This window comes from Triticum urartu, chromosome 1A (assembly GCF_056163025.1).
Source record: "Triticum urartu cultivar PI428250 chromosome 1A, HENAU_Tu73, whole genome shotgun sequence".
Taxonomy (NCBI): Eukaryota; Viridiplantae; Streptophyta; class Magnoliopsida; order Poales; family Poaceae; genus Triticum; species Triticum urartu.
The window spans coordinates 29623975-29640326 of NC_141873.1; the positions used below are offsets into that span (position 1 = coordinate 29623975).

The 16352-nt window shown below is 46.4% G+C and overlaps 1 protein-coding gene across 1 annotated transcript; it reads right to left on the reverse strand.

The window, feature by feature from the left end:
- Window positions 1-2375: 2375 nt before the first annotated feature.
- On the reverse strand, window positions 2376-3310 carry LOC147988718 (uncharacterized). Its single transcript, XM_087535660.1, has 4 exons — window positions 3275-3310; window positions 2999-3148; window positions 2767-2781; window positions 2376-2687 (listed from the first exon to the last, which is right to left on the reverse strand). The coding sequence occupies exons 1-4, from the start codon at window positions 3308-3310 to the stop codon at window positions 2376-2378; spliced, it is 513 nt and encodes a 170-aa protein (XP_087391786.1).
- Between the last annotated feature and the right edge of the window lie 13042 nt (window positions 3311-16352).

The following is a 16352-nucleotide window of genomic DNA, read 5'->3' on the forward strand; positions in this document are numbered from 1 at the left end:
TAGCCGCCGCGGAAGCACGCACACCCTAGTTCAGCCAGAGATGGATCCAGCATTAGGAGAGCTAGTGGATGACCATGAGGAGGTTGATAGGGCTCCTGCGAGGGCCAATCGTAGAGCGCACGCGCTGGAGCGACGGCGGAGGCTGGCTGCAGGATTATGGTAGAACGGAACGCCAAGGATGTCAAGCAGTTCAATGAGGCGTTCCCAGAAGGAACACACATCACGGATGACCTTGTCATCTGGTTGGCAAGAGATAGGGCAAGCTTCCATCGATTCCAAGTAACAAGGACTCGGTGGACTAGGATGTTGGCTGCGTTCGAAGGAAGAGAAGATTAGTTCGCTGCATGTTCTCTGCATGCTTTGTGTTTTCTGTTTATGTATGTCTCTGAACTTATTTCTTCCTTTATACTGCATTTGCATGCACTTATTGTTGTTACTTCTAAATGTTCAGAGCGGCGTCATCTTCATCGTCTGCAGAGTGAGAGAGCATGCAACAATGGAGATGCAGCAGCAAATTATCGTCATCTTCGTCGTCTGTATTAGCACTATGCTTGCTTAAATCAGCTCGAACTATCTATGTTTTATGCGTTTTAATGCGTGGTACTGAATGTTTCGTCTCTGAACTTGTCTGAATCTGGTTAAGGATCATGCTATCTAAGCATTGCTGAATGTTTATAAATTTGGTTTAAGTTTATGAATCAGGTTTACGTTCATGAATGTCTGTAAATACTTGAGAAATCCTTTTTGCGTTTGGTTACATTCTAACCTAACTTTCACTTTCCCGATGATAAATGGCAGCAAATTATCACAAGTTTCAACACACTGAAACTGTGAACATTAAATACAGCACATCTACCAGCTGTAGAGACTAGTAAAATCTCCTCACTATTACTACTCCACTGCCACACAACACCTCCCCCCACTAAACTCCTCCACATAACTACTACTCTAACACCTATCCACCTCACTTCTGCCGCACCCACAACTACTCCTCCTCTCCCTAGCTCCAACCATGGCTGGTTCTTCCTCTTCCCCTTCCCTAGACCCATGGCTAAACCCATTCCCAACTGGCAAGGGATGGGTTGCCATGCTTCTTGGTTCAGCACGCAGCGACTAAGAACTCTTCCTCGACTACATGAAGGTCGCCATGAGGTACACCAACGCTATTGGGCTGGTAGATGCAGCAGAAGAAGTGAGGAAAAAGGCGACTAGCGAGGAGAAGCAACGCATGGAGCAACGCTATGGAAACCCGGGTAAGGTGGTCATGCCCATCGACATTCTCCTATGGGCAATGAAGGAGGCCGACTCCGGCGATGCTAGGCAGAGGCAGCGGTGGGTAGACCACCGCTATGTCGCTCCAGCACAAGCTACATCAAATGCAAACGCAGCAGAGGTGCACGAAGACGACGACGACCTACAGATCGTCGCACAGCCAGCTGTGCAGGCTCGCCGCTGTCCTCCTCCCATCATCATCATCATCGATGAAGACTAAGAGGAAGAGGAGGTGGAGGTGCAGCCAAATCCCACCCAATTGAAGCAAGAGGTACGATGATCCGGACGCCTAGCAGGACAGACAACTAAGTGAATCTGAAACTATAAGTTTCCGATTCAGTTTCATCAGTAGTTCAACTACCTATGTCAGTTTCGTCAATTGAACTACCTATGTCAGTTTCGTCAGTGTCAGTAATCTTCAGTTTTAGCAAGTATTGTGCTATCTATGTAATGCTACCTATGGTGCCTCCTATGTGAACTACCTACCTTTGTTCAGTGTTACCAAGTTTGTGCAATCTGTGAAATGTTACAACAAACTTTTCAGGACCATATTGCAGGTAGGATAAAAAAGACAGATAGAAACTGCAGCAGGCTTAGATAATAAGGTTCTTAACTTAGCATTAGGGCATTAAAGATAACATCATCGTAGAGCATTACAGATCAGGGCCATAACAGCACCCCACACCACAACCTAAATGATCTGAAAACACAGACAGTTCTTAGGCTTAGGCAGTTCATTAGCTAATATTAGTATTGAGATGCATATTTGCATCAGATGAGATGCATATTTGCATCAGACTCCTTCATTGCTAGGCCAGTTATATATAGATGCCGCATATTTACTTACCAACCATGCCTAAAAATCACTCCTCCATGACAACTTCTTTGATCTTGTCCAACTTTTGCTTGCACCCATGACCAGCCTTCAGTAGCTCAGAAATGACATGCTCCAGCTTCTTCTTCTCTTCTTTAAGGAGGTCTCTCTCCACTTGTATCTCCTTCATGGCCTTCCTGGTGTTTTGAATGATATCAGCTTGACTCTGCAGGATGCACCTCTCTTCTTTCTTCAGCTTAAGCTTCTCCATTTGAACCTCAATCTTTGCCTACTCCTCAAGTTGATGCTTCTTCTCCTTAAGTTCATTGATTGCCTGGCTTGTGTAATCCATGTCATGGGATTTCTGCCCATCCTGGTAATCAAACAGCTTGGATACATCATCCACAAGCTGACTGTACTGATTGGCAAGAGAATCCAGCTCCTTCTTCAGTTTCTCAACCTCTATCTCATGAGCTTCTTTGTCTTGGACTCTACCAAGGTTCTCCTCATGATACATATGCCATAGCTTGGTTAAACACCTCTGCAGAATTACTGGCCAAGGGGCATCTACCCACTCCAGAACACCACAGTTCACACCATCCTGAAAATGCAGTGAAATATTAATGATAACTAAATCCAGTAAAATTCAGTTACAGAATTCAGTTACAAAATTCAGTTACACCACCAATGTTTGTCTGAATGCAGTAACAAAGAAATTCAGTTAGACCAATTTTAGATACTGCCTAGATTCAGTTCCTATCAGAGATTTAGCTAACACATGAACACCACACCAGCTTTGTACTTCAGTTTTCAGTAAACAGATACTGAAACAACAAGAATATCAATATTGTTTGCACTATGTACCACCAAATAAATCTACACATGAAAACCACTAACAATAGTTGCTCTTACCGTAGTAGCACATCCAATGAATCTCCTTCCAGTGTCAGTCCCTTCAAATGCCACAAACCTGCCTGGTCTCTGCCTGTGTAGGATGCACTTACGGTCAGATTCAACCACAAGCCCACTGAAACTTGGATCTATCACCGTGTCAGGAGTTTGCTGCAGTACCAACCCCATATATATCAGCCACAACACCTCACACATAAGAACTACATGGAAGAGCAGAGTGAGCTGAAACCCTAACCCTAACCCTAGCATAGGAGAGAACAGAGTGAGCTCACTTACAAAATACTCCATTTGCATGCTGTTGTACTCATCCATGTACTAATCATCGTCGGCGTCAGATGTGTCGTTGCTGTTGGGCCAGGAAGGCATCCTCGCGCCGCCGCATCGTAGTCGCCGGAGGAAACAGAGGAGGAAGAGAGCTCGGGGAGTGGAGTGAGTGAGTGAGAGTGAGTGAGGGTCGGCCGGCCGGTCGATCGTTTTGACCTAGCCCCTGGCTGGTTCCGACCGAGCCGGGCCACTAACGACCGCGAGTGGGCGTCCATTAGCCGTTAGGGCCACCGTTGGCCTGCCATGTGGGCCATCCATGTCAGTTAAGCGGTTAAAATGGCTAAATGGACGATCAACACGACTTGGTAGTTTTTTGTCACTAAATTTGAAATTTTCGGTAGTTATTAGTCACTTTTTTGAAAGTGGTAGTTCTGTGGGACGGATACCCCTAATGTGGTAGTTTTTTGTCAAATACTCTGAGGTAGACCATGCCGGGCGAGATGCTCATTGGCCCCGCATCGATCTTCCAGAGCTAGCCACATTAAGAACTAGATGATACCTCGCGCGTTGCTGCGGAAATCTTTTACATATTTTTTGAGCAACAGGCTAGTCAATAAGATGATAATAATTGGACATAATATTACAATACATCAACATTGCTGCAGAAATTCATATGAATTTCGTTAATTGTACCAAATATGAGGTTAGGATGTAGTGGAAATTTCCTAAAGATCCCACGTGTGCGGCAATGACTGGGACCAAGAATCAGGGACAATATGCATGTTGCATAATAAGTTCAGTTAAGCATCTGCAACAGCCAACAGAAGGCATAATAAAGGAGAACAAAGTATATCATTGAAGAGAAAGATAAGGGGCATAAATATGATTTCTTCTTTCAAACTCCAAGAAGCTATTTCTCAGTTTTATACATGTAACTAGGAAAATAGTAGTAAAAATGAAAAATTGTTGTCAACTTTTCTCAAGAACATCTTCTCAAATCTTAATGCCAGTAATCCTTCCTCCTCGACAACACAAATTCTAAATTGGATCATAATTGTGTTTGTCTTTCTGACTCTGTCAACATGCCCTTCATGACAAAATAAATCTCACAATGTCATTGATTTCAAAGATAGTCCTTGAAAGATGGGAACGACAAAAGCTTACGATTACAGATAAATGTCAAATTTGGTTCTTACAAATATTATCTGAATTATTCCTTTGACTCTGGAGTTAGTGAACGTCATGTTAGGACACTACTGGAATTTTCGTATACGCTGGGTGTCGGCGTCTTCACCGAGAGTCAAAATACGGGCACTCGAAAAACTAAACAACGCCGAGAACTACACTCACAAACCTGGCCTCATGGCAACTGCTTACTTAGCCGTCGCTGGCTCACGGCGAACAAGCACTGAACGGCAAACGGCGCAGATGCCGAGAGCCGCGCACGACAAAGAGAAGCCACGTGGAATATCCGTTCGCACCAGACGGCTCCATCAATTACTTCCAATATTAACCAGAGTCGTTTCTTGACGCTCGGCAAAGTATATGCCACATCATCCTATTTTCCTTCTTTGTGTGTGTGTTCTTTTGCCATCTATGTTTTCGTCTGATATTTCATATCTTTTAATGACTAAAGTTTCAAACTGCCATGACTTATGTTTTGTGTTAGATTTTTTCAAATCTCAACTTCTAAGCAATAGTACCTACGTTCCTTAATATAAGGTATATTATTTTTGTCACGGTGCTCAAGGCACAAAATTATAGTGTATTTAGGACGAAGTTATCCTTGGCTAATTTGTTCGTTAGTGTCAAGTAAATAAATTAGGCCAGGAAAGAAAAAGAGATACTTGCAATAGGGAGAAAAATCCATACCCAGCACGGCTACAAACAGTGAAGCCCCTAGACCTAGGGTTACGACTTGTACCGAGAGGGTTCTCGGTACATGCAGCTATTACCGTAAACGGTTATCGACCCTCGGTACTGAGTAAGCCACATCATATTTGCCTTTTTATTTTTATGTGTATCTTTGCCACTCTTATTTTGTGTCTGATATTTCATGTCTTTTAATGACTCAACTTTCAAATGACATGACTTTTGATGACTTGTGTTTTGGGCTAGATTATTACAAATCTCAACTTCTAAATACTATAAAGTAAAAGAATGAAAACAGAGACCTGTCGTAACACGGAGAAGCAGGTATTCATCAACTCCTACCCCCTCTCAGTGCATGTCAACGTCGTAGACTGTCCGCGCCTCCGTATGGGCGCACAACCGGAAAACCCCATCTCGATAAGGTGCTTTGCGAAGCATGTAAGAAAATAAAAGAAGATGTAAACAGTAACAAAAGGAATAACACATATTTACCGAGAACGACTACGAATGGAGAGGATGTGCAGAACTAGGCTTACGACCTTTACCTAAAGGCCACATCCTATTTTCCTCCCATTTGCCAGTGTTTCTTTGCCACTCATTTTTTTTGATATTTCATGACTTTTAGTGACTAAAGATCCAAAATGCCATGAGTTTTGATGACTTCTGTTTTCGGTTAGATTTTTGCAAATCTCAACTTCTAAATACTATAAAGTAAAAGAATGAAAACAATAACCAGCCGTAACACCGAGAAGGAGGTATTCACCAACCCCTATCCCCTCTTGGTGCCGGTCACGCCATAGACCGCCAGGGCCACCGGTTGGGTGCTCGATCAGGAAGCCGCCCGAGGGGGGGGGGGTCTGATACGTCTCCGTCGTATCTACTTTTCCAAACACTTTTGCCCTTGTTTTGGACTTTAACTTGCATGATTTGAATGGAACTAACCCGGACTGACGCTGTTTTCAGCAGAATTGCCATGATGTTGTTTTATGTGCAGATAGCAAATATTCTTGGAATGACCTGAAACTCCACGGAATACCTTACAATAAATAATAAAAAATCCTCACCAAAGATGAAGACTAGGGGGCCCACACCCTGTCCACGAGGGTGGGGGGCGCCCCCCCTCAAGGTTGTCAGAATCGTGATTCTGTTATACGACTCTACGACTTTACGATCCAAACTAACCCCTATGATTCTACGATTTTAGTTCATAGAATCTACGTTTCTACGATCCTGATAGTGAAGATTCTACGATTTGCGATCCTACCATTGCAGCTCCGATCCGATTCAAAATCACGATTCTGACAACCTTGCCCCCCCTAGGGCGCGCCCCCCTACCTCGTGGGCCCCCTGGACACCTTCCGATGCCAACTCCAACTCTATATATTGGCTTTCGGGGAGAAAAAATAAGAGAGAAGAAATAATCGCATTTTACAATACGGAGCCGCCGCCAAGCCCTAAAACCTCTCGGGAGGGCTGATCTGGAGTCCGTTCGGGGCTCCGGAGAGGGGGATTCGTCGCCGTCGTCATCATCAACCATCCTCCATCACCAATTTCATGATGCTCACCGCCGTGCGTGAGTAATTCCATCGTAGACTTGCTGGACGGTGATGGGTTGGATGAGATTTATCATGTAATCGAGTTAGTTTTGTTAGGGTTTGATCCCTAGTATCCATTATGTTCTGAGATTGATGTTGCTATGACTTTGCTATGCTTCGCTGAGTTTTGGGCAAACTGGAAGTTGCGCTTGAACATATTGTCGTCACGACACCAGAGTAGTGACGACGGATGTGCATCAGCAGGCTGTGGTCCACGAACCATACATGGATAGAAGCCTTGAGCAATGGCTTCATCTCTGGACCTGGGTAGAAGATTTTTGTATAGGATGTCTCCCCACGGTCTCTTGATGGCGTTTTTCTCAGCGTACTCTTGGGTTGTGAAGCGGTATTTGAACCATTGTTCTGCCCAATAGCGTCGAATCCATTGGATTCGGGTCTTGCGCTGACTATAATCCTCTTCAGGATCTGTCTTGTACATTTCTGCGAGTTCATCTGGAAGATCTCTGGATGTTTCGCCACGACGCTGTCTGGCCCCCTTCCTTGCTGCTTTCTCTGAAGCCATAAACTTTAACTTGAAAGGCTTTAAGACGTTCAAAGGCTTCAAAGGCTTTCTCTTGCTGGACCAACAGGAACTGGCTTCAGGAGAATTTATGTGATGTTGTAAGAACTCTGCAAATGAATGCAGACTATGAGAACCAAAGGATTCTCCCACGGACATGTACCTGTGACAGCATTAAGGTGCGAGGGAAGGGGAAGAGGTCATATGCATTCTCAGAAGATTTTGAAGATAAATCAGTTTAGAAGACATTGACCTCATCATGCGAAGACATTCACTCATAGATAAGAAGTTGGTTCCAGATTTGTACGAACCCACAGATCAGTACAAGTGAGGAATCTAACTACTTTGTGAAGCACAAGTGAATATACTAGGCATGTTATGAGATGCAGTATGAGAGAGATCTAACTTGTGTGAATAGAAACTTCTTATGATAGAAAGTGACAGAGCCATAGGATCAAAAGGGGCCGTAAAAAGAAGTTTTATTTACCACACTGGGAACTGCTAGACGGAGTGGGAGATGAGGCCGAGCAGTTCAATCTTCCGCGCCCTAACTTGGTGACGGAGGACACCTACGGCGAGGGCGGAGAGGACGATGTCCGCGATCGGCGTGAAGACGGTGTCGGAGAGGTTGCGGCAACGAAGCGCTTCGTCGCCGGCGTCGTCGAGGGCTAGCGGTGGCGCTAGGGTTCGTGCGAGGGTGGAAGAAGGGATAATGACCGCTGTGAGTGTGTATTTATAGTTACAAGGGCGGCACTGCGCTATTACACAGGTGCCCCTGAAGATTCGCATCTGAGTAACACGTGGCCATCATGCGGAATTTTGGGGGTTATTCCACGTCCCACGCACGCCTGGATTGTCGGGTGGTCGTTCCTACTTCTCCGGATTTCATGTGGATGAATGAGCATTGAAAACGGACTTAAAGGTTGTCTCTGTGTCTTCTGCTGACAAGGACGCAGAGAAGACATTCGATAGTTTCAATAGAATGCATATGACTTGGAGAGTTAGAATTTGAGATAGAAAGCATAGAGAGATTAGGGTCCGATCACATTCACTTAGTTCAAAAGATTCAAACAAGAAGACATAGCTATAAGTGAATGTTGTAGAGGACAGAACACTAGTATATATATATATATATAATCAACATAGTGAAGATAATCATGAAGACATGTTGAGATTGAAGCCAAACCAAATGTGAAGACATTGCAAGGTAACGCCATGAGTGAAACACTTCAAAATAGAACGTTTGGTGGTGGCGTTACCCACCGTATAGGAAGTATTAGATCCAGACACGGCGCACAATTATCGTGGCGCTCCGAAGTCAAATTCCACATTAATGTATTCACACTTAGAATGTATGTCTTCATTGATTGAAGATATACGTTACTTCGTGTGTTGCACATCTAAGTCATCAATATGCATAAGTGTTAGGATGTGTGCCTGATCACAGGACATTTGAGGATTCCAGGATATTTAACTCACACCGTAACTTGCAAAATCTCTTCTCATCCAAGGGTTTGGTGAAGATATCTGCCAATTGCTCTTCAGTGTTGACATGTATGATATCAATATCTTCCTTCACAACATGATCTCTGAGGAAGTGATGACGAATTTCTATGTGCTTTGTCTTCGAGTGCTGAACTGGGTTGTTGGCAATCTTGATGGCGCTTTCGTTGTCGCAGTAAAGTGGCACTTGCTTCAGATGAATGACATAGTCCTTGAGAGTTTGCTTCATCCATAGAAGTTGAGCGCAGCAAGATCCAGCAGCAATGTATTCAGATTCAGTAGTGGAGAGGGATACACAGTTCTGCTTCTTTGAAGACCAACATACAAGTGATCATCCCAGAAAGTGACATGTGCCTGATGTAGACTTCCGATCAACCTTGTCACCAGCATAATCAGCATCCGAGAATCCAACCAGATCAAACTCTGAACCCTTTGGATACCATAATCCGAGAGTTGGGGTGTGAGCCAAATATCGAAGAATTCGCTTCACAGCTAAGTGATGCGACTCCTTTGGTGCCGCTTGAAATCGAGCACACATGCAAACACTAAGCATAATATCTGGCCTAGATGCACATAAATAAAGCAAAGAACCAATCATGGAGCGGTATTGTAACACCCAGGATGTAACTTTCCATATTTGTATCCAACTCTTGCCGGTTCCGGTGTTAAGTTATATTTATTTCTCGGGTTCGGGTCTTTGTCTCCGTGTGTTGTTTTCTTTTTCGTGCATCTCTTATCATGTCATCTCGTGCATTGCATTTGCATACATGTTCATCTCATGCATTTGAGCATTTTCTCCGTTGTCCGTTTTGCATTCCGGTGCTTCGTTCTCCTCCGGTGGTCATTTCTAGATTTCTTTCGTGTGTGGGGATTAAACATTTCCGGATTGGACCGAGACTTGCCATGCGGCCTTGGTTTACTACCGGTAGACCGCCTGTCAAGTTTCGTGTCATTTGGACTTCGTTTGATGCTCCAACGGTTAACCGAGGGACCGAAAAGGCCTCGTGTGTGTTGCAGCCCAACACCCCCAAAATTTGGCCCAAAACCCACCAAACTCAGCTCCATGTCCTAGATCGTTCGATCATGATCGCGTGGGCGAAAACCGCACCTCATTTGGACTCTCCTAGCTCCCTCTATGCCTATTTAACCACCCCCCATTTCGGATCTCGTCTTCCTCCCCGTCCTCGCCGAAAAAAGAAACCCAGAACATCTCCCCGCACCGACGGACACGTCCACCGCCGCGCCCTCGCCCAACCACCGCGTGCCATGTGGCACCGCCGCCGCCGCGGGCCGGGAGGCCCGGATCCGGCCCCCGCGACCCGGCTCCTCCACGCGCGCCCCGCCGCCTCCTTCCTCCACGCGCGCCGCCGCCTCTTCGGGCTCCGTCGACCGGAGCCGCCGTCGCCGCCGCGGGTCATCTCCGGCGAGCCCGAGGCCGGCCGCCGCCCGCACCTCCTCGCCGGCGCGCGGGCCGCCACCGCCGCCGCCGGGCGCCGCCACCGGCCTCCCCCGACCTTCCCGGCGCCGCCCCGGCCTCTCCCCGCTGCTCTGGCCGCCTCCACCGGCTCCGGGGAGCCGTCTCCGGTGAACTCGCGCGGGTGCTACAGTGCTGCTACAGTAACCGCCAGATCTGGAAACCCTAGATCCGGTTGACTTTCCCTCTCCCCCTTATTTTTTCGTGCTATCTTTGACTGCTCGTATCTCCGCAACCGTAGCTCCGTTTTGGGCGTATGATATATCAAAATCTTCGTCTCGACATGTAAATCATTTCATTCCATTGCATCATTTGCATTTGAGGTCATCTTGGTGCCCAAAATGCTGTTAAAAGGAGGCTTCGTGAGTTAAATTGCAGATCCGTTAGTTCATCCTGCACTTTTGTCATTTTTGCCATGTTTAATTCGTGCGTGATATGCCTGTGCCCCTTTTGGATGAATTGTTAAGCATTTTGTCTCCTTTCCAGTGGTGCCACCCATGCATTTTTATGATGTGTGTGTTGGCTTGTGCAAGCTTGCGAAGAGAGGTACCTGAGATTGCTGATTTCAGGGACTTAGTGATTTTCACTAAGTCTGGGATATTTTAGTTCATGATGCTATATGTCCAGCTTGTTTCCTAGTGATCCGTGCCTCTTTTGAGGATGATCAGTAAGGGAGTTGTGATATTTATGTTATGCTCTATCCTTACATGTCTTTGTTTGCATATGTGGAGTGCTCTAGGTTGACTCAATCGAGCTCAACTTTTGCTTCGTTGTTAATCTGGGCAGATCGTCAATTCGTTTGCGATTTTGCCGGCGTTGTTGTAGTTGATCCGTGCATGCTATGTCATTGTTCTTGCCATGTCTAGCTTGTATTTTGAGCCTTCTTAATGGATGAATGCTTGCCTTGCTGTGACTTGCACCATGGTGAGTGCATCGAGCTCGTTTACATGCCTTCGTGAGTTAAATTTCTGCATGTCTCAGTTTTCACTAAGTCTGAAAACTGATTGTGTTTTATGCTATGTTCGTGTGCCCATTAATATATTTTGTGAACCCTTTTGGCCCCAGGTCACTTTGGGTCTTTTGTTAAGCTTGTTGAGTAGCTCCATGCCATGTTCTTACTTGTCATGTTCAGGTCATTTATCATGTTGTTTTGCTGCTCCGAAGAGAGCATCGTGATCTGAAATTTCAGGCTAGCGTTAATTTCACTAAGTCTGGAATCTGTTTTGCATATTCATTTTTGCCATGATTACCGTCCAGTAAACAAGAAGACCATCAAGAACAAATACCCACTTCCCAACATCAATGAGCTGTTCGAACAACTCAAGGGTGCCCAAGTATTCTCCAAGCTTGATCTCCGTATGGGTTATCACCAGATTCGCATTCGTGAAGAAGATATTCCCAAGACGGCGTTCAGAACAAGTTTTGGTTCATATGAATAGACCGTCATGTCTTTTGGCCTCGCCAACGCTCCTCCGACGTTCTCTCGCATGATGAACTTCATCTTCAACGCCTACACCAATGACTTCGTTTTGGTCTATCTCGATGACATTCTGGTTTTCTCCAAGAACAAGGAAGATCATGCCACGCACTTGCGTTTGGTTCTCGATAAGCTCAGGGAACATCAGTTCTACGCCAAGTTTTCCAAGTGTGAATTTTGGCTCGATGAGGTTCTTTATCTTGGTCATATCATCTCTGCCAAGGGCATTTCCGTGAATCCCGAGAAGGTATCCGCAATTGTGAATTGGGAACCTCCTCAGAACGTGAAGCAACTCCGCAGTTTCCTCGGTCTCGCAAGCTATTGTCGAAGATTCGTTGAAAACTTTTCTAAGATCGCGAAGCCTCTCTCAAATCTTCTTCAGAAGCATGTCAAGTATGTTTGGTCTCCAGAGTGTGATATTGCTTTCAACACTTTGAAAGAGAAGTTGATCACTGCTCCAGTTCTGACTCCGCCTGATGAAACCAAGCCGTACGAGGTCTTTTGTGATGCCTCTCTCCAAGGTCTCGGCGCAGTTTTGATGCAAGAGAAGAAAGTTGTTGCTTATACATCTCGCCAGTTGAAGCCTAATGAGAAGAACTACCCCACTCATGATCTTGAGTTGGCGGCAGTTGTGCATGCTCTTTTGACTTGGAGGCATCTTCTATTGGGAAGGAAAGTGGACATTTTCACTGATCACAAGAGTCTCAAGTACATCTTCACTCGGCCTAATCTCAACCTAAGGCAAACTCGATGGGTCGAAATGATTCAAGAGTATAATCCGAGTATTGAGTATACTCCAGGCAAGGCCAATGTCATTGCTGATGCTTTGAGCAGAAAGGCCTACTGCAACAGTCTGATTCTCAAGCCTTATCAACCCGAGCTTTGTGAAGCTTTCCGCAAACTTAATCTGCAAGTTGTTCCTCAAGGTTTCCTCGCCAACCTTCAAGTTTCTCCTACCTTGGAAGACCAGATTCGCCAAGCCCAGCTTCTTGATGCTATGGTGAAAAAGGTGAAGATTGGTATTGCAAAGAGTCAGTCCAAGTACAAGTGTTACCGACTTGATGACAAGGACACTCTCTTCTTCGAGGATCGAATTGTTGTGCCCAAAGGTGAACTTCGTAAAGTGATCATGAACGAGGCTCACAACTCTCTCCTCTCCATCCACCCTGGTAGTACGAAGATGTATCAGGACCTCAAGCAAGCTTATTGGTGGACTCGAATGAAGCGCGAGATCGCTCAATTCGTGAATGAATGTGATGTCTGCAGAAGAGTGAAGGCAGAACACCAAAGGCCAGCTGGTCTCCTCCAACCTCTTGCCATTCCAGAATGGAAGTTTGACCACATTGAAATGGACTTCGTGACTGGGTTTCCAAAGTCCAAGCGTGACAATGATGCTATATTCATCGTCATCGACAAACTCACCAAAGTGGCTCATTTTCTGCCTATCAAAGAGTCGATCACTGCAGCTCAATTGGCGGAACTCTATACCTCTCGCATTGTCTCTCTGCACGGTATTCCTCAAGTGATCTCTTCAGACCGTGGCAGCATCTTTACCTCCAAGTTTTGGGATTCTTTTCAGAAGGCCATGGGTACCAACATTCGCTTCAGCACTGCTTTCCATCCTCAAACAAGCAGTCAAGTCGAGCGTGTCAACCAGATTCTTGAAGATATGCTCAGGGCTTGTGTGATCTCCTTCGGCATGAAGTGGGAGGATTGTCTTCCTTATGCTGAATTCTCCTATAACAACAGTTTTCAAGCAAGTTCGGGCAAGGCCCCTTTTGAAATTCTATATGGCAGGAAGTGCCGTACCCCTCTCAACTGGTCTGAAACCGGTGAACGTCAGCTTCTGGGTAATGACTTAATCACAGAAGTAGAAGAAATGTGCAAAGTCATTCGTGATAACCTCAAAGCAGCCCAATCCCGCCAGAAGAGCTACTATGATAGTAAGCACCGTGATTTGGCTTTCGAGATCGGAGATCATGTTTACCTCCGCGTCTCTCCCATGAAAGGTACTCGTCGCTTCGGTATCAAAGGGAAGCTTGCCCCTAGATTCGTGGGACCTTTCAAGATTGTCAGCAAGAGAGGCGACCTCGCCTATCAACTTGAGCTTCCTTCAAACTTTGCAAATGTTCATGATGTGTTCCATGTCTCTCAGCTTCGTAAGTGCTTCAAGACTCCTGACCGCACCGTCAACTTCGAGGACATTGAGCTCCAAGAAGATCTCTCTTATCGTGAGCACCCAGTTGCTATTCTTGAAGAGACTGAACGCAAGACTCGCAACAAGTCAATCAAATTTCTCAAAGTCAAGTGGTCTCACCATTCCGACCGTGAAGCTACCTGGGAACGCGAGGATCACCTCCGTTCTGAGTACCCGGAGTTCTTTCAGTCCTAGATCTCGGGACGAGATCTTTTCGTAGTGGTGGAGTGTTGTAACACCCCGGATGTAACTTTCCATATTTGTATCCAACTCTTGCCGGTTCTGGTGTTAAGTTATATTTATTTCTTGGGTTCGGGTCTTTGTCTCCGTGTGTTGTTTTCTTTTTCGTGCATCTCTTATCATGTCATCTCGTGCATTGCATTTGCATACATGTTCATCTCATGCATTTGAGCATTTTCTCCGTTGTCCGTTTTGCATTCCGGCGCTTCGTTCTCCTCCGGTGGTCATTTCTAGCTTTCTTTCGTGTGTGGGGATTAAACATTTCCGGATTGGACCGAGACTTGTCATGCGGCCTTGGTTTACTATCGGTAGACCGCCTGTCAAGTTTCGTGTCATTTGGACTTCGTTTGATGCTCCAACGGTTAACCGAGGGACCGAAAAGGCCTCGTGTGTGTTGCAGCCCAACACCCCCCAAATTTGGCCCAAAACCCACCAAACTCAGCTCCATGTCCTAGATCGTTCGATCATGATCGCGTGGGCGAAAACCGCACCTCATTTGGACTCTCCTAGCTCCCTCTATGCCTATTTAACCACCCCCCCATTTCGGATCTCGTCTTCCTCCCCGTCCTCGTCGAAAAAAGAAACCCAGAACATCTCCCCGCACCGACGGACACGTCCGCCCCAGCCGGACGCGTCCACCGCCGCGCCCTCGCCCAACCACCGCGTGCCACGTGGCACCGCCGCCGCCGCGGGCCGGGAGGCCCGGATCCGGCCCCCGCGACCCGGCTCCTCCACGCGCGCCCCGCCGCCTCCTTCCTCCACGCGCGCCGCCGCCTCTTCGGGCTCCGGCGACCGGAGCCGCCGTCGCCGCCGCGGGTCATCTCCGGCGAGCCCGAGGCCGGCCGCCGCCCGCACCTCCTCGCCGGCGCGCGGGCCGCCACCGCCGCCGCCGGGCGCCGCCACCGGCCTCCCCCGACCTTCCCGGCGCCGCCCCGGCCTCTCCCCGCTGCTCCGGCCGCCTCCACCGGCTCCGGCGAGCCGTCTCCGGTGAACTCGCGCGGGTGCTACAGTGCTGCTACAGTAACCGCCAGATCTGGAAACCCTAGATCCGGTTGACTTTCCCTCTCCCCCTTATTTTTTCGTGCTATCTTTGACTGCTCGTATCTCCGCAACCGTAGCTCCGTTTTGGGCGTATGATATATCAAAATCTTCGTCTCGACATGTAAATCATTTCATTCCATTGCATCATTTGCATTTGAGGTCATCTTGATGCCCAAAATGCTGTTAAAAGGAGGCTTCGTGAGTTAAATTGCAGATCCGTTAGTTCATCCTGCACTTTTGTCATTTTTGCCATGTTTAATTCGTGCGTGATATGCCTGTGCCCCTTTGGGATGAATTGTTAAGCATTTTGTCTCCTTTCCAGTGGTGCCGCCCATGCATTTTTAGGATGTGTGTGTTGTCTTGTGCAAGCTTGCGAAGAGAGGTACCTGAGATTGCTGATTTCAGGGACTTAGTGATTTTCACTAAGTCTGGGATATTTTAGTTCATGATGCTATATGTCCAGCTTGTTTCCTAGTGATCCGTGCCTCTTTTGAGGATGATCAGTAAGGGAGTTGTGATATTTATGTTATGCTCTATCCTTCCATGTCTTTGTTTGCATATGTGAAGTGCTCTAGGTTGACTCAATCGAGCTCAACTTTTGCTTCGTTGTTAATCTGGGCAGATCGTCAATTCGTTTGCGATTTTGCCGGCGTTGTTGTAGTTGATCCGTGCATGCTATGTCATTGTTCTTGCCATGTCTAGCTTGTATTTTGAGCCTTCTTAATGGATGAATGCTTGCCTTGCTGTGACTTGCACCATGGTGAGTGCATCGAGCTCGTTTACATGCCTTCGTGAGTTAAATTTCTGCATGTCTCAGTTTTCACTAAGTCTGAAAACTGATTGTGTTTTATGCTATGTTCGTGTGCCCGTTAATATATTTTGTGAACCCTTTTGGCCCCAGGTCACTTTGGGTCTTTTGTTAAGCTTGTTGAGTAGCTCCATGCCATGTTCTTACTTGTCATGTTCAGGTCATTTATCATGTTGTTTTGCTGCTCCGAAGAGAGCATCGTGATCTGAAATTTCAGGCTAGCGTTAATTTCACTAAGTCTGGAATCTGTTTTGCATATTCATTTTTTCCATGCTTGTTTGGACCTCTTAATGGATGAATTTGCCTATGGCTCAGTGCTAGTGTTTTGTTAACCATCTTGTGTACATCACTGCCATGTATTTT